Source organism: Ranitomeya variabilis, chromosome 4, assembly GCF_051348905.1.
Source record: "Ranitomeya variabilis isolate aRanVar5 chromosome 4, aRanVar5.hap1, whole genome shotgun sequence".
NCBI classification, from domain to species: domain Eukaryota; kingdom Metazoa; phylum Chordata; class Amphibia; order Anura; family Dendrobatidae; genus Ranitomeya; species Ranitomeya variabilis.
In genome coordinates, this window is record NC_135235.1 from 578517810 (window position 1) to 578537318 (window position 19509).

At 43.5% G+C, this 19509-nt stretch overlaps 1 protein-coding gene across 2 annotated transcripts in view; it reads right to left on the reverse strand.

The window, feature by feature from the left end:
* The window catches only part of LOC143765847 (peroxidasin homolog), a 91195-nt gene extending 74021 nt beyond the window's left edge, over positions 1-17174 (reverse strand). The window contains exons 1-10 of one of the 2 annotated variants that reach the window (XM_077252949.1): positions 16911-17174; positions 11793-11864; positions 11643-11714; positions 8132-8203; positions 7603-7674; positions 6373-6444; positions 5955-6124; positions 3261-3378; positions 1735-1904; positions 798-1070 (exon numbers count right to left, since the gene is read on the reverse strand). In XM_077252949.1, the coding sequence (XP_077109064.1) occupies positions 798-1070; positions 1735-1904; positions 3261-3378; positions 5955-6124; positions 6373-6444; positions 7603-7674; positions 8132-8203; positions 11643-11714; positions 11793-11864; positions 16911-17071 (1252 nt within the window). In that variant the 5' untranslated portion in view covers positions 17072-17174. The remainder of the gene's footprint in view (positions 1-797; positions 1071-1734; positions 1905-3260; positions 3379-5954; positions 6125-6372; positions 6445-7602; positions 7675-8131; positions 8204-11642; positions 11715-11792; positions 11865-16910) is intronic. The other variant, XM_077252948.1, reaches the window with a different exon arrangement.
* Between the last annotated feature and the right edge of the window lie 2335 nt (positions 17175-19509).

The following is a 19509-nucleotide window of genomic DNA, read 5'->3' on the forward strand; positions in this document are numbered from 1 at the left end:
CTGAATTAAATATATAAAACTTATTAGATTTGTTGCTCTTGCTCTTTAAACCGCACCCCTGAATCCATACACGATTTGTAACGGGTGTCCAATCAGTCCGTACAACTGATTGGTGGTAGCAGCTAGTAGTTGTTCCTTTTTTGTTATTGTGGAGTTGGCAGCAATTGTACTGGGATATATATTGATATATATATTCCATGAGCTGAAATTGGAGGCGTATATAGCATATGCTCACTGTGAGTTCCCCAATAACTGGCCTAGTAATGGAAGCAGCCGCGGTCTTGTCGATCAATCGTCAGTCAATTGCTTAATTGCCCTGACAATTGGAGGCAGCAGAGTTGTGTCCCCTGACAGTTTGGTGACAGTGGTGGGTTCTGTGTGACCCCATCGGTGCTATCTGTGACATATTGGCGCCAGCGGTGTGATTTGTGTGACCCCCTCGGCTGCTATCTCCGACATGGATGAAATTTGGATAGAACTCTAAAGTACACAGTCTGTCTGCCGAGTTCCATCTGTTTTATATGGATGTCCAAAGACTTTAATGGCCGAGTCTATGGATGTGAATAGGACGAGCTCTGAGTCTCACGGACCTGAGACACGGATCAGTGTTTAATAGGATGGGTGTATGGATCAATTAAACTCTAAGGGTTTGTGTGCTGTCTGCCAAAAAAAATGGATGTCATCCACCTCTCTATACTTCTCCAGATCACTAAATTTGTTTGCAACCTCCATCATCCAGCAACTTCCCCTGTATCAGCAGCAGTGATTGCTAATAATAACTGTATGCTGAGATTTACCTTGCACAATAATAGAAGCGGGGGCCTGTATGGAGCCTTCGCTGTTGCTGGCGTGACACCAATACAGCCCCTGCTCGGAGAAGGTGACGTTTTGGATGTACAGGTCTCCGGAGCTGGTGATGGTGAATCGATCAGTAGTGGAAACAGGATCTCCTGTGTCTGTGCTCCATGTAATACTTGGCTGCGGATCTCCGGAGACGCCACATTCCAACGTAACACTGCTGCCTACTAGGACCTCGGTGTTCTGGGGCTGTATTATAAAGACCGGCTTTGCTGTTGGAAACAGGCAGATCTTAAATAAAATTTTTAAGACACAGGCACTTAAAAGGAGTCTGTCAGCAGGTTCTTGCTATTTAATCTGAGAGCAGCATAATATAAAGCAAGAGACCCTGATTCCACCGATGTCTCACTTATTACTTTCGGTGCTGTAGCTTCAATACAACAAGTGTTTTAGCCGCACGAGATTATCACTGCAGGACTAGGTGTCACGTGCATGACAGTCCAGCTAATCTGCATATCCACACCCCCACCACTGATTGGCAGCTTGTTGGCAATCTACAGTGTATACAGAAAACTGCCAATCAGTGGTGTGGGCGGGGTTATACACAGCTGACAATTCTGAGAACTGCTAGATCTGTAGAAAACAGGAATTCTATCCAACCTGCACTAAGCAGCCCAGCAAGTGACATATCATTTGAATCAGGCTTTCTGCCCTTACATTATGCTGCTCTCAGATTCCATAGCAATAACTTGTTGACAGATTTATGTTATATTCAGTTCATTGAAAAAGTTACAATTTTGGCGAAAAGTTGGATAAAAACTTCAAAACCAAACCAAAACACTTCCCAGTGGGATTATTACAGCGTCTATGGTTTTTAGAAGGACAAATATGTCTATATCATGTTAAGGGCAGTGGAAAAACTGGTTGACAACTCACATTGGCTGCCAGAGTAGCGCAGAATGGCTTCCTGTGTGCGCACCTCCCCGGCAATGTTTTTGGCCGCACATTGGTAAATGCCTTTATCAGATTCCTGTGTATTCTGGATCATCAGGGTCCCGTCGTGTAGAAGACTCAGCCGCCCATCATAGCTTGTATCAAGCTCATTCCTGTGCCGAAATCATAAAGTAAAGAATATATAGTGACCTATAGTCATACCACTGACCACGGCAAAGCGCCCTGACCACACTACCAAACAGTGTCCACATAGTGCAGCTACTCAGTGACCCGGCATTTTCTCCATTACAGCGCCCAAATAATACCGCCAGAGTACAAAGTGTCCCCCCAGGGATAAAAATAATATTACATAACAGTACCTAATGAGAGTGCCATACAGGACTCATCACCATCATCATCATCAGTGTCTAAGTAATAGCACCATACAGAGCACGCATAACCCCGAACCAATAATGCAAACACTGAGAGCATAAAAAAGTATCACATAGTGCCTGAGTGATAACACCACATGATATTGAAAGGATACCCCCATACAGTGCATAAATAAGTGACCCACTGATACAGTATGCTGCAGGCCCAATAATACCACCATACAGTGCATAAATAAGTAAACCACTGATACAGTATGCTGTAGGCCCAATAATACCACCATACAGTGCATAAATAAGTGACCACTGATGCAATATGCTGCAGGCCCAATAATACCACCATACAGTGCATAAATAAGTGATCCACTGATACAATATGCTGCAGGCCCAATAATACCACCATACAGTGCATAAATAAGTGACCACTGAAACAATATGCTTCAGGCCCAATAATGCCACTGTACAGTGCATAAATAAGTGACCACTGATACAATATGCTGCAGGCCCATTAATACCACCATAGATTGCATAAATAAGTGAACCACTGATACAATATGCTGCAGGCCCAATAATGCCACCATACAGTGCATAAATAAGTGACCACTGATACAATATGCTGCAGGCCCAATAATACCACCATACAATGCATAAATAAGTGACCACTAATACAATATGCTGCAGGCCCAATAATACCACCATACAGTGCATAAATAAGTGACCACTGACACAATATGCTGCAGGCCCAATAATACCACCATACAGTGCATAAATAAGTGACCCACTGATACATTATGCTGCAGGCCCAATAATACCACCATACAGTGCATACATAAGTGACCACTGATACAATATGCTGCAGGCACAATAATGCCATGATACAGTGCATAAATAAGTGACCCACTGATGCAATATGCTGTAGGCCCAATAGTACCACCATACAGTGGACAAATAATATAGCCATGATCAGGGATTGAATATTATACTATACAGTGCAGTAGAAATGATGTCACTTTGTTGTGCCTAATAGCGCCACAGTAAGCAAACACTGCCATACAGTGCCTACGAGTGGTATACTGTGTAACTACCACTAGGTCCCAATAACATTGGGTTCTTTGTGTACTGATCCCAGGACGGACTCACTTGTTGTGCAGCCATACAATATCAGGCTTGGGGTTCCCTTCTGCCCGACAGATGAAATAAACGGTGTTCCCAAGAATGATGTCTGCATCTTTGGGTTCTGATATAATACGAGGCACCACTGAAAAGACAATTATCCCCATTATCACCAGTAAAACCCATCAACCATACCAGTATAACCCAGCATCGATACCAGTATAACCCAGCATCCATACCATTGTAACCCATCAGCCATACCAGTATAATCCAGCATCGATACCAGTATAACCCAGCATCCATACCAGTATAACCCTGCATCCATACCAGTATAACCCGGCATCCATACCAGGATAATCCAGCATCCATACCAGTATACCCCTGCATCCATACTAGTATAACCCGGCATCCATACCAGTATAACCCGGCATCCATACCAGTATAACCCACTATCCATACCAGTATAAACCAGCATCTATACCAGTATAACCCGGCATCCGTACCAGTATAACCCAGCATCCATACAAGTATAACCCAGCATCCATACCAGTATACCCCTGCATCCATACCAGTATAACCCGGCATCCATACCAGTATAACCCAGCATCCATACCAGTATAACCTACTATCCTTACCAGTATAAACCAGCATCTACACCAGTATAACCCGACATCCATACCAGTATAACCTGGCATCCATACCAGTATAACCCGGCATCCATACCAGTATAACCCGGCATCCATACCAGTATAACCCGGCATCCATACCAGTATAACCCGGCATCCATGCCAGTATAACCCGGCATCCATACCAGTATAACCCGGCATCCATACCAGTATAACCCGGCATCCATACCAGGATAACCCAGCATCCATACCAGGATAACCCGGCATCCATACCAGTATAACCCGGCATCCATACCAGTATAACCCGGCATCCATACCAGTATAATCCAGCATCCATACCAGTATACCCCTGCATCCATACCAGTATAACCCGGCATCCATACCAGGATAACCCAGCATCCATACCAGTATAACCCGGCATCCATACCAGGATAATCCAGCATCCATACCAGTATACCCCTGCATCCATACTAGTATAACCCGGCATCCATACCAGTATAACCCGGCATCCATACCAGTATAACCCACTATCCATACCAGTATAAACCAGCATCTATACCAGTATAACCCGGCATCCGTACCAGTATAACCCAGCATCCATACAAGTATAACCCAGCATCCATACCAGTATACCCCTGCATCCATACCAGTATAACCCGGCATCCATACCAGTATAACCCAGCATCCATACCAGTATAACCTACTATCCTTACCAGTATAAACCAGCATCTACACCAGTATAACCCGACATCCATACCAGTATAACCTGGCATCCATACCAGTATAACCCGGCATCCATACCAGTATAACCCGGCATCCATACCAGTATAACCCGGCATCCATACCAGTATAACCCGGCATCCATACCAGTATAACCCGGCATCCATACCAGTATAACCCGGCATCCATACCAGGATAACCCGGCATCCATACCAGGATAACCCGGCATCCATACCAGTATAACCCGGCATCCATACCAGGATAATCCAGCATCCATACCAGTATACCCCTGCATCCATACTAGTATAACCCGGCATCCATACCAGTATAACCCGGCATCCATACCAGTATAACCCACTATCCATACCAGTATAAACCAGCATCTATACCAGTATAACCCGGCATCCGTACCAGTATAACCCAGCATCCATACCAGTATAACCCAGCATCCATACCAGTATACCCCTGCATCCATACCAGTATAACCCGGCATCCATACCAGTATAACCCAGCATCCATACCAGTATAACCTACTATCCTTACCAGTATAAACCAGCATCTACACCAGTATAACACGACATCCATACCAGTATAACCTGGCATCCATACCAGTATAACCCGGCATCCATACCAGTATAACCCAGCATCCATACCAGTATAACCCAGCATCCATACCAATATAACCCAGCATCCATACCAGTATAACCCAGCATCCATACCAGCATAACCCAGCATCCATACCAGTATCACCCTGCGTCCATACCAGTATAACCCTGCGTCCATACCAGTATAACCCTGCGTCCATACCAGTATACCCCTGCATCCATACCAGTATACCCCTGCATCCATACCAGTATAACCCGACATTCATACCAGTATACCCCTGCATGCATACCAGTATAACCCAGCATCCATACCAGTATAATCCAGCATCCATACCAGTATAACCCGGCATCCATACCAGTATAACTCGGCATCCATACCAGTATAACCCGGCATCCATACCAGTATAACCCGGCATCCATACCAGTATAACCCGGCATCCGTACCAGTATAACCCGGCATCCATACCAGTATAACCCGGCATCCATACCAGTATAACCCGGCATCTATACCAGTATAACCCAGCATCCATACCAGTATACCTCTGCATCCATACCAGTATAACCCAGCATCCATACCAGTATAACCCAGCATCCATACCAGTATAACCCAGCATCTATATCGGCAAGATAGCCAAGCGCTAGGATCCCCAGCGATCAGTAAATTTTGCCCTATAATGTAGACCAGAGCTGGGAAAAGTGCAGCCCACGGGCTCTGGATGATGAGTAAGATAAGTATATGTTATGCAATATAACAAAATCTGATGGCTAACCGCAGTTGAATTGATCTTCAGACAGTGAGCTCACCGACGTCCCTCGCAGGTGTAGGGGGTGCTCGCACGTAGCGGCCGTGTGCGTGCTGCTCCTCTCTGTGAACGTTCGGAGAAGATCCACCAGCCACATGAGTTCACAGTCACAGAACAGGGGATTGGAATCGAGGCGTCTGTCCGTACATAAGAGTCAAGATCTAATAAGCTGCTGACCGCATAATTAAAGGGGTCACCCAGCCCCTCACATCCGCATCGGGAGGGTAGAGGTGCTACTGATGTGGCAGCTGCCAGGGGTTGGCAAATATTGTGCACCTGTTCTACTGATTAGACTAGGACGTGAACAACAGCTACCAAGCCGCAGCGGGCAAGTGACAGGCGCTGGGTAACACCATTAATACGATGGTATAAAACTACCACTTACAACCGGGTGAGAGACAGAAGCTTAGAGAAGGTTCCTGGCTGAATCCTGGCGATCCGATTATTGTGCAAAAACCTGGAAGCAGTTAGACATTAAAGCAGTCCGCTGTCAGCAATCAGAGATCTTGAAAATGGTGAGAAATAGAAACACATTAGAATTTTTAATTACACGCTAAACTAAAGTCGGCCTGAAATTGTGGATAGTAAAAAAAAATTGTATTTAACTAAAGAAGAGCAAATGTAGAGGATTCGGACTGTCCCTTTACTTTGTGATGGTCTTACCAGTGTCAGGAAATCATCTTGAGGGTTCACCATGTATTTAGTATAGGGACCAGTCAGGAAACAGTATATAGTATAAAGACTGCTGACTCAGGGTGAGGTTTCAATACTAGAGACAGGATAGGACCATGCCGGCTGGGGTACACCTTGTTGTGGTGTGATGGCCTTTACTGCTTTTTGATCAAAATAGTGTTAACTAAGTACCCAGTGTTATTTACATGTACTATTATTATTTACCTACTATACGGTATATGTTCATTTAGTTTTTCTTCTTGGGTTTTGTCAGTAAAATTACTACGGTATGAACGTGTTCTTACACATTGCAGTTATGCCAACATATGCTCCGGCTCACTTCTTTGGTTTTGCTGTAGTTTCTTGTACTTTGTACACACAGGTGCGGCCCCTCTTTCTGAGTTAGGGGTTTCATCTATATAGCTTCACCTGGGCAGGTGTCTGAAAAGTCAGCCCGGTGTCCTGCTCTGGCCATATGTACATTAAGGTTGGCTGACACAAGCTGGGATTTAATATTAGAGGATAGGACCATCCCGATTGGGTACACCTTGTCGCGGTGGGATGACTTTTACACGTTTTTGCTCAAAAAAGTGGTAACTAAATACCCTGTGTCATTTACATGTACTATTACTATTTACTTATGTACCTACTATGGGGTATAGGCCCATTTTGTTTGTTTTTTTTCTTGGATTTTGTCTGTGAAATGGTCACAGTGTGAATATGCTCTTACTCACTGCATGTATGCCAACTTATGCTCCGGCTCATTTCTTTGGTTTTGCAGTCCTATCTAGTTCTATGATTGCAGACACAGGTCAGAAAAAGGAAAACTCCTATCCACAAGGGACATCCTGCAAAAACAGGGTTGTCTTCTGCCGGACATCACTTAGCCAGAACCTGGGGACCCAATGATGGGTTGTTATTGCCCAGCATCCATCTCACTTACAGTCTCTCCAGTTTGGGAAGATCTCCAAAAGTCTCAGCATCAAGCGTTTCCAAATTATTGAAGTGAAGATACCTGATGTGGGGAAAAAAATACACAGGAAATGTATAACGTGCATTCAGAACAGTAAAGGCGAGAGTGACTCAATGGCGGAAATCTATAATTCCCCTTATGCCACATTTCTAAGTCATAAATTATGGGGAAAGCCATGTTTGCACCCTTTTTTTTACTTTTTACTGTGCTCATGGCACATGTATCAAAAGTAGGCAGTAACACAAATAGCCCAATAAACTTACAAAACCGTATGCCAGAAACGGGTGTAAATCATTGTGCAAATCCACTTTGGCAGATTTATTATCTGGCACACACAGAGCAAGGGGTGAGCCTAATTAATTAGGAGGGCACACATCTTGCTTCAGCTGGAAGAGCGGCATAAGCCATTCTGTTCTTAATAAATAACCCCCATTGTTCTCGTGATCGGCCTAAACTCAATGGAGGTGGATTTTGGACTGGCTTGGACAGGTTAACTCACAGCTGCTCCAACGATCCAAGTCCGTCAAAAGCGTTCCTCGGAATACTGCGGATCTCATTCTTATACAGATATCTGTAAGGAGAGAAAGGGCAGAACATATGATGGTATTTTACCATAAATAAAATGTTCTTTTGTAACACTTTGTATAAAATCTTTTGCGGGCAATAACCGCCTGATGTCTGGAAGCCATGAACATCACCAAACGCTGGGTTCCCTCCTTTGTGATGCTTTGCCGGCTTTTACTGCTGTGGACTTCAGTTGTTGCTTGACTCGGCCATTGCAGAATATTCCACTTATGTTTTAGGCCATTGTCCATTTATGCTGTGAAGCGTCATCCAATCAATCTTGCTGCACTTGGTTGAATCTCTGTAGAAAGTATTTCCCTGTACCCTTCACAATTCATCCAACTGCTTCTGTCAATCACATCATCAATAAACACTAGTGACCCAGCGCCATTGGAAGCCATACATGTCCATGCCATTACACTGCCTCCACCATGTTTTACAGAGGATATGGTCTGCTTTCTTCTTCCCATCATTCTGGTACAGGTTAATCTTAGTTTCATCTGTCCAAAAAATGCTTTTCCAGAACTGGGCTGACTTCTTAGGATATTTTTTGGCAAAGTCTAATCTGGCCTTTCTATTTTTAAGGCTGATTAATGGTTTGCACCTTGTGGTGAACCCTATGTATTTGTTCTCATGAAATCTTCTCTTTATGGTAGACTTAGATACTGAAACACCCATCGTATTTTTCACCCCAAATTTTCAGAAGGAAAATAGGGGAAAAAAATTAATGCGTCAAATGGGGGTCAGTCTTATAGTCCAAATTCAGCTTACCGGTTGGGATCGGCAGATTCGGCGGTGCTCAGTGGTGCGGGGGCTTCGCTGATATTTTGTGAAAGCCTGGAGCCCCTGCACATCCTTTGCTGTGATGTGGTGGCCTCCAGGAAAATGGCCGCCAGAGGCGGTGCATGCACGGATTGAGATCTCGGTACCGAAATCTGGTCTCCTGAGATCTCAATCTGAGCAAGCGCCACCTCTGGCGGCCATTTCCCCAGAGTAAACAGCATTGCAGCAATGAAAGTGTGAGGCTTCAGGCTTTCACAAAATGTCGGCGGAGCCCCTGCACCGCCGTGCACCGCTGAATACTGCCGCACCAGCCAGGGATGGTTATGAGATCATCGCCCTGCAGCGTCAGACCACCGCAGAATCGTCCGACTCTTATAAGACGCACCCCCATTTTCCCTCCCAAAATTTGGTGGAAAAAAGTGCGTCTTACAGTTCAAAAAATACTGTACTTTCTGGAGAGTGTTCTTCACTTGGGTGGATGTTGTGAAGGGGTTTTTCTTTGCCATGGAAAGGATTCTGCAATCATCCACCACTGTTGTCTTCTGTGGCCGTCCAATCCTACTTCAGTTTCCAATCTCACCAGTGCGCTTTTTTATTTGCAGAATGTTCCAAACTATTAATATCACCACTCGTAATGTTTATGCTATCTGTCTGATGAACTTCACTTCCATTGAAATCTCCGTTGGCCACATGTTGTGGGTTCACAGCAACAGCTTCCAAATGCAAATGCCACACCTCGAATCAGCTCGAGACCTTTTACCTGCTTAGTTGACGATGGATTAATTGTGGAAAAAGCCCATGCAGCCCATTAAAGTGCTTTTGAGATAATTGTCCAATTACCTTTGGTCCCTTTAAAAAGAAGCAGCTGTAATTCCTAAACCATTATTCCAATTAAGATGTGAATGCCCTCAAATTAGGTGTATACTGTCCATGTTAGTTGTATATTGTCCAAATATTTCTGGACCTAACTGTAGCATACAGAATAGAGCAGTCAGGAACAAGTATATAGTTTAGACACCAGTGCAGTCAGGAACCAGTATATAGAATAGACACCAGTGCAGTCAGGAACCAGTATAAAGTATACACTCCAGTACAGTTAGGAACAGGAACAAGTATATAGTATAAAGACCAGTGACGTCATTGTGCAGTATATAGTATACAGAGCAGAACAGTCAGGGTGCAGCATATAGTATACTGACCAGTACCGTCAGTGTGCAGTATATAGTATACAGACCAGTGCCATCAGGGTGCAGTATATAGTATACAGACCAGTGCTGTCAGGGTGCAGTATATAGTTGTAGAAGTGGGCCAGGGCCGTAGTCGTGGCTGAGCTACTCAGGCTTTGCATGACCTGGCCTTCCTCCACATTAAAATCATGTTCCCTTGTCAGCTCACCTGCCTCTCTCTGCATTGGCAGGACTTCTCTGCAGCTCCTGTTGGGCTGTTTCAGCAACTTGTGGAATAAGGGAAACAGAGTCCAAGTGCAACTTCAAACACAGAACTTTACTTCCATTTCTTCTCAACACATCCAGGCATGTTACATTAGCTACATGAGGTCTCACAGTACACGTTACTTCAGCCTTCCCTTTGTTCCTGTCTTTCTCACACGGCTCAAGCCCGACTCCTACTGCGACATACAGTATATCAGCGTCCTCCCTGTCCAGATTCTCTACCTTTGGGGTTCCATCAGTTGTTTCGCCCCGAGTCTGAAGGTGTCAGCCCAAGCTATAATCTGCCACATGGTGAGCGACCTGCCCGTCTTTCCTGCCGTGTCTTCTCCTGCAGCTCCCAATTTGGTAGCTCGCACTTTCAACACTTCTGCAGCTGAAACTAGCTCTACTTTCTTCCCTGGATAGTTGAGCACAGCACTTAGAACATTGCGGGGTCTTACTGTTGCTCGGGCTAACAGCCCACCCAAGCTCTACGGGCACCCAGGCCCTTTTTATCCCTAACACAGTGACCCCGCCTACAGTCAACTATCTACATTGTAGCGCCCCAACTATTAGCCTATTTCAATCACTGCACTTTCCCTATCAAATGCAGTACATCAACACAAATACATTATAAAAAAATATAAATACACATAAATATAAATATACATTTCTGTAACAGTATGGGGAAACAATATATACATTTACACGTTTTGTACACTGGAAGGGCATAGAGGTTCAGAACAACTCCCGCAACCCCCTTACATAGTATACAGAGCAGGACAGTCAGGGTGCAGTATATAGTGTACAGACCAGTGCTGTCAGGGTGCAGTATATAGTATACAGACCAGTGCTGTCAGGGTGCAGTATACAGTATACAGAGCAGTACAGTCAGGGTGCAGTATATAGTATACAGAGCATTACAGTCAGGGTGCAGTATACAGACCAATGCCATCAGGGTGCAGTATATAGTATACAGACCCGTGCCGTCCCGGTGCAGTATATAGTATACAGACCAGTGCCGTCAGGGTGCAGTATATAGTATACAGACCAATGCCGTTAGGGTGCAGTATATAGTATACAGACCAGTGCCGTCAGGGTGCAGTATAGAGTATACAGACCAGTGCCGTCAGGGTGCAGTATATAGTATACAGACCAGTGCCGTCAGGGTGCAGTATATAGTATACAGACCAGTGCCGTCAGGGTGCAATATATACAGGAGGTAAAACTCACAGATGTTTGAGTTCTCCCAGCGCTTTAAATGATCTCTGTGAAATCCGCCTGATTTCGTTGTTGTTCAGTAATCTGCAAAGACAGAAGATCAGTTCTTATGATGGTCGCCATGTGGATGACTGTCAGTCAGCGATCAGAGGAGGGTCTTACAATGTTTGGAGGTTTGTCAACTTCTGGAGAACGTCAGAATTAATTTCTCTAATACGGTTGAACCGCAGATCACTGTAGAGACAGAAAGCACAGCATGTAACAGAGATAAGCAATGGCCGCTTCTCTAATAACTTTCAGAGCTGCATTCCGAATTCTGCTGGATGCCACCTGAAATCTGTCATCACTGAGCTGTTGGACATACCAATAATGAGAGGTAGTGTTCTACATTACAGTATGTGGTGGACATATTCCATCACCCATGAAGCCCCCCAGCAGAACAAGCCCTGAGCAGACACTTCAGGAAGATGGAGCTCCTTAATGCCACTGTTGATTTCTTAATGTGCTGTAGACATAAAATGACTCAGAAGAAAGAGAACCTGTCAGGGCTATTTTACTTTCTGTATAGGTCATAAAACAACAACAAATATGAGACCTGTCCTGTTGAAGTCTGATGTGTCACCACTGAAGACATATGCAAATTAGCCTGAAAGTGCACTGGGGCGTGTCGAGGCACTCTGCAAAATTACCCGTTGTGATCACAAGACTGAACCTTAAAATAAGAACATCTAGAGACTTTTGCATGGAACTTCAGCATCAGAACAAGGTTTCTGCATGATCTGTCAAATGATTCAGCTAATCCTGGACCAGGTCCAAGAGAAGTAATTTGTAATCATCAAGGGGCGCCTTATTGTGTACAGACATAATTAGGAACCAGTCATGACATCACTCGTAAAGAACGGCATTCCATGCCCTGTATTCCAGAGAGAGGGACCAAGGGGGGTCCACACAGAAACATGGACGCTGTTTAATATAGACATTTGTCAGCTCTGGCCAACCAATCCTAAGGGGTGGACAGTAACACATTGCTCAGAACATAAGCTAAGAAATGATTTAGGACAGAATAATGGCTGGTGGGGGACAGTCTCTGCCAAAATAAACATATCCAGGCTCCCAGTGGAACAAGTGCAGTACCACGTATGGCCACAAGGCGACATTGCGCAGTAGGACACCGAGCATAAGTATAGCCCAGGAGAACACCAGGACCAAACTACCTCCATTATATTCAAGAATGACCTCAATCCTCTAGGTCAGAGGTGTCAAACTGCATTCCTCGAGGGCCGCCAACAGGTCATGTTTTCAGGATTTCCTTGTATTGCACAGGTGATAATTTAATCACCTGCACAGAATGATTCCAGCACCTTGTGGAATGCTAAGGAAATCCTGAAAACATGACCTGTTGGCGGCCCTCGAGGAATGCAGTTTGACACCTCTGCTCTAGGTCATGGTAGTGTAGATAAGACACAAGTACATCAGTCAAGGTGAAGACCAGATGTAGCAGATCAAATTTTGTCACATGTGGTCTGCGTTGCCCAATTTTGACTACAACTGAGCAGTTTACAACAATTCCACTGAAAGTGCATGCTGGGGCTTTTAGTGCTGCAGCACTTAAAGAGTCTCCAGTTGTACAGCTGTTATTGCAGAGCTAGTTACATATGTCAAACTGTTGGAGAACATACGTAAATCACGCTGGCTCGCTCACAACAAAAATTTCAAGTGACGAAACGCACATTTCCAGCCGGCTTACATCATGCATTCTTTTACATACTTGGCCTCAGGACACAAAATAACCTAGTGGGTGTCTGTATGCAATCAGGATCGCTGGATAGGATAGAGAAAAGACAACCTGGGAATTCAGAGTCTGTAGCGCAGATCTGGAGCGAGCAGTCAGGATGCAGGTGTCTGAGAGCAGCACTGGGAATCTGGATACAAGACATGTAAACTGGTGTCAAGAACTATAGGCCCATTTAGGTGAGCCAATATCGGACGAATAATCCTCCATAAGAATGCATTTTTAGGATTTTTGGTCCGTGTAAACATACCAGCGCTCATCCAACACTTGTTTTTCGGGTGATCGGTTTGTTCATGCCGAAAAACATCACTTGTCATCGACAGCACATCATCCCATAAAAATGGCGTATGTGCTGTAAATAGTATGGAGACAGAACGATCCTGTAAACAGGTCAATAAACGAGCGATAATCAACGTGTATATAGTCAATCGGTACTGGTTAAAGGGAATCTGTCAATAGGATCAACCCTCCTAAGCCATCTATATGGGCATGTAGGTCATAGGAAGCTGAGTAAAATGATATCTTGATATTTACAATCAGATGTCATATTCCAGACAAATCCACATTCTTCTTAATATGTAAATGAGCTGTTAAGATCTATGGGCCGGACATAGATCTTCCTGAAAATCTGCCTCCAGAGATTATTTTAAACGAAAGGGGGTGTTACCAGTGTGAGACATGTAGATCAGGAGAGCAGACTGTCAGTCATTACATGTCTCACACTGGTAACACAGCCTTTCATTTTAAATATTCTCAGGCGGTGGATTCTTGGGGAGATCTATGTCCGGCCCACAGAGATCTTAACAGCTAATTTACATATTAAGAAAAGCATAGATTTCTCTAGAAAAAGACATCAGATTACAAATATCAAGGTATTATTATATTCAGCTTCCTATGTCCTATGGGCCCATATAGACTGCATAAGAGTAGTGATGAGCGAATATACTCGTTACTCGAGATTTCCCGAGCATGCTCAGGTGTCCTCCGAGTATTTTTTAGTGCTCGGAGATTTAGTTTTCATCACCGCAGCTGAATGATTTACATCTCTTAGCCAGGCTAAGTACATGTGGGGATTCCCTAGCAACCAGGCAACCCCCCACATGTACTTATGCTGGATATCAGATGTAAATCATTCAGCTGCGGCAATAAAAACTAAATTTCCGAGCACTAAAAAATACTCGGAGGACCCACGAGCGTGCTCGGGAAATCTCGAGTATCGAGTATATTCGCTCATGACTACTTAAGAGAGTTGTTCCTACTGACAGATTCCCTTTAATGGTCCTTAACTATTAGAGATATGATCATTAATCACAACTAAGGTTAACTTTTGTACAAAAAATAAATAAATAAGAGAATACTGTCCTTTATGTACAAGAATATAACTACAATAATAACGCCCCCTATGTATGAGCATATAACTACTATAATACTGCCCCTTTGTACATAAATATAACTACTATAATACTACCCCCTATGTATAAGAATATAAATGCTATAATACTGCCCATATGTACAAGAATATAACTACTATAATACTGCCCCTATGTACAAGAATATAACTACTACAATACTGCTCCTATGTACAAGAATATAACTGCTATAATACTGCCTCCTATGTACAAGAATATAACTACTATAATACTGCTCCCTATGTACAAGAATATAACTACTATAATACTGCCCCTATGTACAAGAATATAACTACTATAATACTGCTATGTACAAGAATATAAATACTATAATACTATTCTAATACTGCCTCCCATGTACAAGAATATAACTACTATAATACTGCCCCTCTGTACAAGAATATAACTACTACTAGATGGTGGCCCAATTCTAACACATCGGGTATTCTAGAATATGTATGTATGTATGTACATAGCAGCCACCTAGTATATAGCACAGGCCACGACACATTGTAGAATACCCAATGCGTTAATACAGGCCACACAGTATATAACAGTGGCCACGTAGTATATAACATTGCCCATGTAGTATATAGCAGCCATGTAGTATATAACACAGCCCACGTAGTATATTACACAGCCCAAACAGTATATAACACAGCCCACGCAGTATATAGCACAGCCCACATAGTATATAACTCTGCCCATGTAGTATATAGCGCAGCCCACATAGTATATAACACTGCCCACGCAGTATATAGCAGCCATGTAGTATATAATGCAGACAACGCAGTATATAACACAGCCCACATAGTATAAAGCAGCCATGTAGTATATAACGCAGCCCACGCAGTATATAACACAGCCCACGTAGTATTTAGCAGTGTGGGCACCACATCTGTTTAAAAAAATAAAATAAAAAATAGTTCTATACTCACCCTCCGTCGTCCACCGAAGCTCTGTCGATGCGCGCACGGCTGCCGCCATCTTCCATTCCCAGGATGCATTGCGAAATTACCCAGATGACGTTTTCTGGGTAATTTAGCAATGCATCTCTGGGAACAGAAGATGGCGGCAGCCACGCGCGCCTCGACGGAAGGTGAGTATAGCAGGTTTTTTGTTTTTTTATTATTTTTAACATTAGATCTTTTTACTATTGATGCTGCATAGGCAGCATCAATAGTGAAAAGTTGGTCACACAGGGTTAATAGCAGCGTTAACGGAGTGCGTTACCCGCGGCATAACGCGGTCCGTTAACGCTGTCATTAACCCTTTGTCAGCGCTGACTGGGGGGGGGGGAGTATGGAGCGGGTGCCGGGCACTGACTGGACGGAAGTAGGGTGGGACTAATTCTCGTGTGCCCGTCGCTGATTGGTCGCGGCAGCCAGGACAGGCAGCTGGCGAGACCAATCAGTGACGCGGGATTTCCGTGACAGAAGTTGCAGACAGACAGACAAAAGGACCTACAGAAAGTACCCCTTAGACAATTATATAGTAGATATTACTGCCCCTATGTACTAGGGTTTAACTACTATAATACTGCCCCCTATGTACAAGAATATAACTACTATAATACTGCCCCCTATGTACAAGAATATAACTACTATAATACTGCCCCTATGTACAAGAATATAAGTACTATAATACTGCCCCCTATGTACAAGAATATAACTACTATAATACTGCCCCTATGTACAAGAATATAACTACTATAATACTGCCTCCTATGTACAAGAATATAACTACTATAATACTGCCCCCTATGTACAAGAGTATAATTGTAATAATACACACGCATATATATATATATATATATGGCACATATAACCTACTACACGACATTATACATATCTCCTGTATATACAGGCTATGTTCACATCTGTGATGGGAGATCTGGGTCAGACTTCATCACCTTTCATGATTTTTTCTGGCTACATGACAGACAGCTTTATAAGTTGATGAGGTCTATTGGGTACTTTTCGTGTCCGTCGTGGGATGTTGTAAACATAAACCATAACGCCGATGTGCACAGATGCCTATACACACATAACAGAAATACTATGAACAGTCATGACTCACAGTACAGTGGTTTGGACGGGGACATCTGGGATGAAATCCAGCATCAGATGCATGCACCTGACAGTGGTCCGAAAGCACAAACACCGGCTGGGACATGCTGCCCCCTGCTGGGGTGGTAAAAGCAGGAGAAGCAATCCATATAATCCCCACTGCATGCTCATAACTGTATGCTGTCCCAACGTCTGATGAGCAAATGTAAAGTCCAAAACCTCTTAGCTGCAGTAGGAGGGAGCAAAGAACATGTGTTTCTTGTTAATATCACTCACACCCCTCTGCCCAAACACATGTTCCCTCCTTCTGTGTTCTATTGAGCTCTTCATATTTTAATTTGCCGTTGGACTGATGTCAAATAATTTACTAAGATTGTCAAGCAGACATCCCAAATATACACACATGGTCAAAATTGTTGGTACCCCTCGTTTTATGACAGAAAAACCCACAATGGTCACAGAAATAACTTGAATCTGACAAAAGTATTAATAAAAAATCTATGAAAATGAACAAAGGAAAGTCAGACATTGCTTTTCAACCATGCTTCCACAGAATTTAAAAAAAATAAAACTCATGAAATAGGCCGGGACAGAAATGATGGTACCCTTAACTTAATATTTTGTTGCACAACCTTTTGAGGCAATCACTGCAATCAAACGATTCCTGTAACTGTCAATGAGACTTCTGCTCCTCTCGACAGGTATTTTGGCCCACTCCTCAAGAGCAAACTGCTCCAGTTGTCTCGTGTTTGAAGGTTGCCTTTTCCAGACGGCATGTTTCAGCTCTTTCCAAAGATGCTCATAGGATTTAGGTCAGGGCTCATAGAAGGCCACTTCAGAATAGTCCAATGTTTTCCTTTTAGCCATTCTTGGGTGTTTTAGCTCTGTGTTTTGGGTCATTATCCTGTTGCAAGACCCATGACCTGCAACTGAGACCAAGCTTTCTGACACAGGGCAGCACATATCTCTCTAGAATCCCTTCATAGTCTTGAGATTTCATTGTACCATGCACAGATTTTAGACACCCTGTGCCAGATGCAGCAAAGCAGCCCCAGAACATAACAGAGCCTCCTCCATGTTTCACAGTAGGGACAGTGTTCTTTTCTTGATATGCTTCATTTTTCCATCTGTGAACATAGAGCTCATGTGCCTTGCCAAAAAGTTCCATTTTGTCTCATTGGTCCATAGGACATTCTCCCAGAAGCTTTGTGGCTTGTCAACATGTAGTTTGGCAAATTCCAGTCTGGCTTTGTTATGATTTTTTATCAACAATGGTGTCCTCCTTGGTTGTCTCCCATGAAGTCCACTTTGGCTCATACAACGATGGATGGTGTGATCTGACACTGATGTTCCTTGAGCTTGAAGTTCACTTTTAATATGTTTAGAAGTTTTTCTGGGCTCTTTTTACCATTTGTATTATCCGTATCTTTGATTTGTCATCAATCTTAATCCTGCGGCCACGTTCAGGGAGGTTGGCAACAGTCCCATGGATCCTAAATTTCTGAAAAATATGTGCACCTATAGTCACAGGAACATCAAGCTGCTTGGAGATGGTCTTATAACTTTTTCCTTTAACATGTTTGTATATAATTTTCTTTCTAATCTCCTGAGACAACTCTTTCCTTCGCTTCCTCTGGTCCATGTTGAGTGTGATACACACCATGTCACCAAACATCACAGTGAGTATCTGTAGCCCTATATACAGGCCCACTCACTGATTCCAAGTTGTAGACACCTGTGATGCTAGTTAGTGGACACACCTTGATTTAACATGTCCCTTTTGTCACATTATTTTCAGGGGTACCATCATTTCTGCCCAGGCCTATTTCATGAGTTTTATTTATTTTTTTTATTCTGTGGAAGCATGTTTGAAAAGCAATGTCTGACTTTTATTTGTTGATTTTCATAGATTTTTTTAAATTTATTATTACTTTTGTCAGATTCAACTTACTTCTGTAACCATTGTGGGTTTTTCTGTCATTAAACGAGGGGTACCAACAATTTTGACCATGTGTGTATATTTGGGATGTCTGCTTGACAATCTTAGTAAATTATTTGAAATCAGTCCAAGAGCAAATTAAAATATGAAGAGCTCAATAGAACACAGAAGGAGGGAACATGTGTTTGGGCAGAGGGCAGAGGGGTGTGAGTGATATTAACAAAAAACACATGTTCTTTGTTCCCTCCTACTGCAGCTAAGAGGTTTTGGACTTTACATTTGCTCATCAGACGTTGGGACAGCATACAGTTATGAGCATGCAGTGGGGATTATATGGATTGCTTCTCCTGCTTTTACCACCCCAGCAGGGGGCAGCATGTCCCAGCCGGTGTTTGTGCTTTCGGACCACTGTCAGGTGCATGCATCTGATGCTGGATTTCATCCCAGATGTCCCCGTCCAAACCACTGTACTGTGAGTCATGACTGTTCATAGTATTTCTGTTATGTGTGTATAGGCATCTGTGCACATCGGCGTTATGGTTTATGTTTACATGTCTGTAAAAGAAGGGGGTATTCTGCCCGTTAGGCCGGGGTCACACTTGTGAGTGTGATGCGAGAAACTCGCGCAAGTCCCTCACATCAATACCCGGCACTCGGGACCGGAGTGTGC